This window comes from Malaclemys terrapin, chromosome 13 (assembly GCF_027887155.1).
Source record: "Malaclemys terrapin pileata isolate rMalTer1 chromosome 13, rMalTer1.hap1, whole genome shotgun sequence".
Classification (NCBI taxonomy): Eukaryota; Metazoa; Chordata; order Testudines; family Emydidae; genus Malaclemys; species Malaclemys terrapin.
The window spans coordinates 34,552,384-34,555,820 of record NC_071517.1 but is presented as its reverse complement, the minus strand read 5'-3'; the positions used below and the strand labels follow the sequence as shown (position 1 = coordinate 34,555,820).

Sequence of the window (3,437 nt, the reverse complement as noted above, 5' to 3'; positions counted from 1 at the left end):
TTCCTTCAGCCTTTGCTCATATGGCTCGCTTCTGGATCCTCTGGATCCTTTGCAGTTTCTCTATATCCTTTCTATACTTTTGTGACCAAAATTGGACACAGTCTCAAGCTGAGGCCTAACCAGAGCTGAGGAGAGCAGGATTATCACCTCGCGTGACTTGCATGTTATGCCTCTGTTAATGAAACCTAAAATTGCATTTGCTTTTTTTGAAACAGCATCACATTGCTGACTCATACTGAGGTTGTGATCCACCACAACTCCCAGATCTCTCTCAGCAGTGCTGCTGCCAAGCCAGTTATCCCCCATTCTGTATTTGTGCATTTGGTTTTTCTTCCCTAAGTGAAAGCATATTGTAAGGGTGATATATGGGGAGCTATTTTCAGAAATGCCCACTAGATGACAGCATATATTGACTATTAATAAAGGGGCGGTTTAAGTACATTATAACAGGCCATCACCTTGGACAGATATCTCCCAAAAATGTAAGCTGGTGTTCGTTCATGATCTCAAATATTTTACACATAGGATCATTAGACTTTAAAAAGTTGCAATTATACAAGTCACACTGTACAAGTCCCATTGGGCATTGTTAGCTATAAAGCTTTGGAAACACAAAATGAACCAAGTGGGAGAAAGGTTGAAGTGGGACCATATTAAAAAGCTTGAAGACCGAATAGAAATATGAGGCAGCATTTACACTTTGTACATTGAAGGAGAAGCTCATTATCCAAAGGTAGATCAAATGCACCTGCTCATCTCTTCAGGTAAATGCAGTTCTCTTCGATGAGAAAATCCAGTTTCTGCAGAAAGAGGAGAGACAAGAACTTCAGCTGACAAACCTACATTCTGGCGGCCAAGCCCTGAGCAATAAGAGCTCATCGCTTCAAGCTTGGGCTGTGTTGTGGTTACAGGTGAGCACCATCATACTGACTGTATTTCTATACCACCACCAAACAGAGGCCTGAATGTGCTTGGTGAATATTACATGGACAAGGTGGTGAGATAATATCTTATATTGCATTAACTCCTGTTGGTGGAGGAAAGAAGCTTTTGAGCTACACAGAGCTCTTCTTCAGGTGAATATTAGCTGTTTTAGCCGCACCTTCCACCGCAATGCCAGTCAGTATTCATAGCAACACCTCACAGAGATGGAGCGTGAGATCCATGTCTGGTGACAGGTCCTCGGTTGGGGATCTGCCCCACTGATACAAATGGAGCAACCTTGATTTACATCAGCTGAGAATCCGGCTCTCTGTGTGCCCAAAGGGGTGGCAAATGCTGATAGTCTTACCAGCCCAGATGACACATGCCAAATTGTGTCTAGACTCTGAGTTCAGGGACAGCATCTCCCCCCCCCGTGCCTTTTTTGTTCTTATATTATCACCCCCCATTCAGTATGGAGTGGGGTGGGGTCACTCCCCTCTTAGGGCTGCACATCAGCCTGGTTTTGTCCCTTCTTAAGATCCATCCTCCAAAGGCCTGTATTTTGACTGCTACATAGTAAAAGTCGGGAAACAGAAAAGGCATTGCCAGTCCCTCACCACGTCACCATCACCTCCACAAGAACTAAGGGAGAATTTACTCCACTTCATAATTTATGGCATAAACTGATCTCTGGTGAGGGGAGCGGGAATTATTCCTCCTCTTACAGGACATTGAGATGCCTAAGAAAATAGACTGCACTGGAAAACTTAGTTCAACATTTTAGTTGATGTATTTATTGATTTTGACTGCTAAGTCATGGCATGATTCTGGCAATTGCCAGAAGTGAACTACAGCATTTAAGTATCATTGTTAAGCTTCAGTATGTCACTAGATGGGATACAATAGTAGATAAAGAAAGAGTCTGACCTGTCGTATCACTACTGGGCTACCAGAGGAATGAACCGTTATATTAGTCATTGCTCTGATATGGCAGAGGGTGGTCTACATGGATACAAAAGATCTGCTCTCAAACTGAGACTCCTTGCACTTTGACTGAAGTCAACATTTAACCTTAAAATTTCAGCTGGTAGCCAGGATAGGGAGGAGAGTTTCTGAATATTTATGGAATTAATTCAGGACACTTGATTACCTTTCAGCTCTATGTTCTTTCAATTCAATTGCACAGTTTGCTTTATTGTGCCTAGACTCAACCCATGGCAGACAGAAACTGGAGAAACCAAACAGCTGTCACAGAATTTATCCTCCTGGCGTTCGGGGAACTCCCTGAACTGAAAATTCTTCTCTTCCTATTGTTCCTAGTGATCTACATGGCAACCGTGGCCGGAAACATGCTCATCATTGCACTAGTTGTAGCTGATCAGCACTTTCACAACCCCATGTACTTCTTCCTGGGGAATTTGTCCTGCTTGGAGATCTGCTACACCTCCACCCTCCTGCCCAGGATTCTGGCCAGTCTCCTGACTGGGGACAAAACCATCTCATTCAGGGGCTGCTTCTCACAACTGTATTTTTTTTCTTCTCTGGCAGCTACAGAATGCTATCTCCTAGCAGCGATGTCTTACGATCGGTATTTAGCGATATGTAAACCCCTGCACTATTCAACTCTTATGAATATCTGGTTTTGCATCCAGTTGGCTGCTGGGTCATGGTTAAATGGTTGTTTGGCTACTACAATCTTTGTCTTATTCCTATCACAGTTAACATTCTGTGGCCCGAATGAAATTGACCATTTCTATTGTGATCCCATCCCACTGATAGAACTCTCCTGCAGTGACACACACTTGAGCATATTGGTGAATTTCATACTAGCCTGTGTATTCACCCTGCCTCCATTCCTACTAACCCTGACGTCCTACGTGTTTATCCTTGCCAGCATCCTGAGAATTCCTTCCACGACTGGGAGACAAAAGGCCTTTTCCACCTGCTCCTCTCACCTCACTGTGGTGACAATTTTCTATGGAACCCTAATGATTTTCTATATGCTTCCGAAACATAATACAGTCAGAGATTTGACGAAAGTGCTCTCTCTTTGCTTCACGGTCCTAACTCCCCTGGTAAACCCCCTCATATACAGTCTTGGAAACAGAGAGGTCAAGGAAGCCTTTAGCAAAGCGGTCAGTAAATGTGGCATTCACAAAAACATGCAGAGACTCTGCGATAATAAAATAGCCTGAGATTTTTAAAGCTATCTGGTTGTTGAAGCAGTCAGTCTGCAATGCACTGTACCTCAAAATAGCACACTGTATCTCCCATATTCATCTTTTGTATTTGGTTGTGATATTTCATAAAAAGCATGCCTTGTGAGGTATCATATGTAAGGTCATGATCTGCTGAAACTCATTTTTTGGTCAAAATATGTATATCATCGTTGTATACGTCTTTATCAGATTTTGCTATATGCTTGCTATTGAAATATATTAGGAGTCTGGGAGTCTCCCACTGTTAGTTCTCCAGTGACAACATAGGAGGTAACCCTTACACAGGCAGGCATT

At 43.0% G+C, this 3,437-nt stretch overlaps 1 protein-coding gene across 1 annotated transcript; it reads left to right on the top strand.

Annotated features, from left to right (window-relative positions):
- The first annotated feature begins 2,138 nt into the window (after nucleotides 1-2,138).
- On the top strand, nucleotides 2,139-3,119 carry LOC128847983 (olfactory receptor 6N1-like). Its single transcript, XM_054047699.1, has one exon. It carries the CDS (start codon nucleotides 2,139-2,141, stop codon nucleotides 3,117-3,119), a length of 981 nt encoding a protein of 326 aa, XP_053903674.1.
- The last annotated feature ends 318 nt before the right edge of the window (nucleotides 3,120-3,437 follow it).

Bases quoted from the DNA above. Each gene is read 5' to 3' on its own strand.
- LOC128847983 (XM_054047699.1), top strand. From the start codon at position 2,139: ATGGCAGACAGAAACTGGAGAAACCAAACAGCTGTCACAGAATTTATC.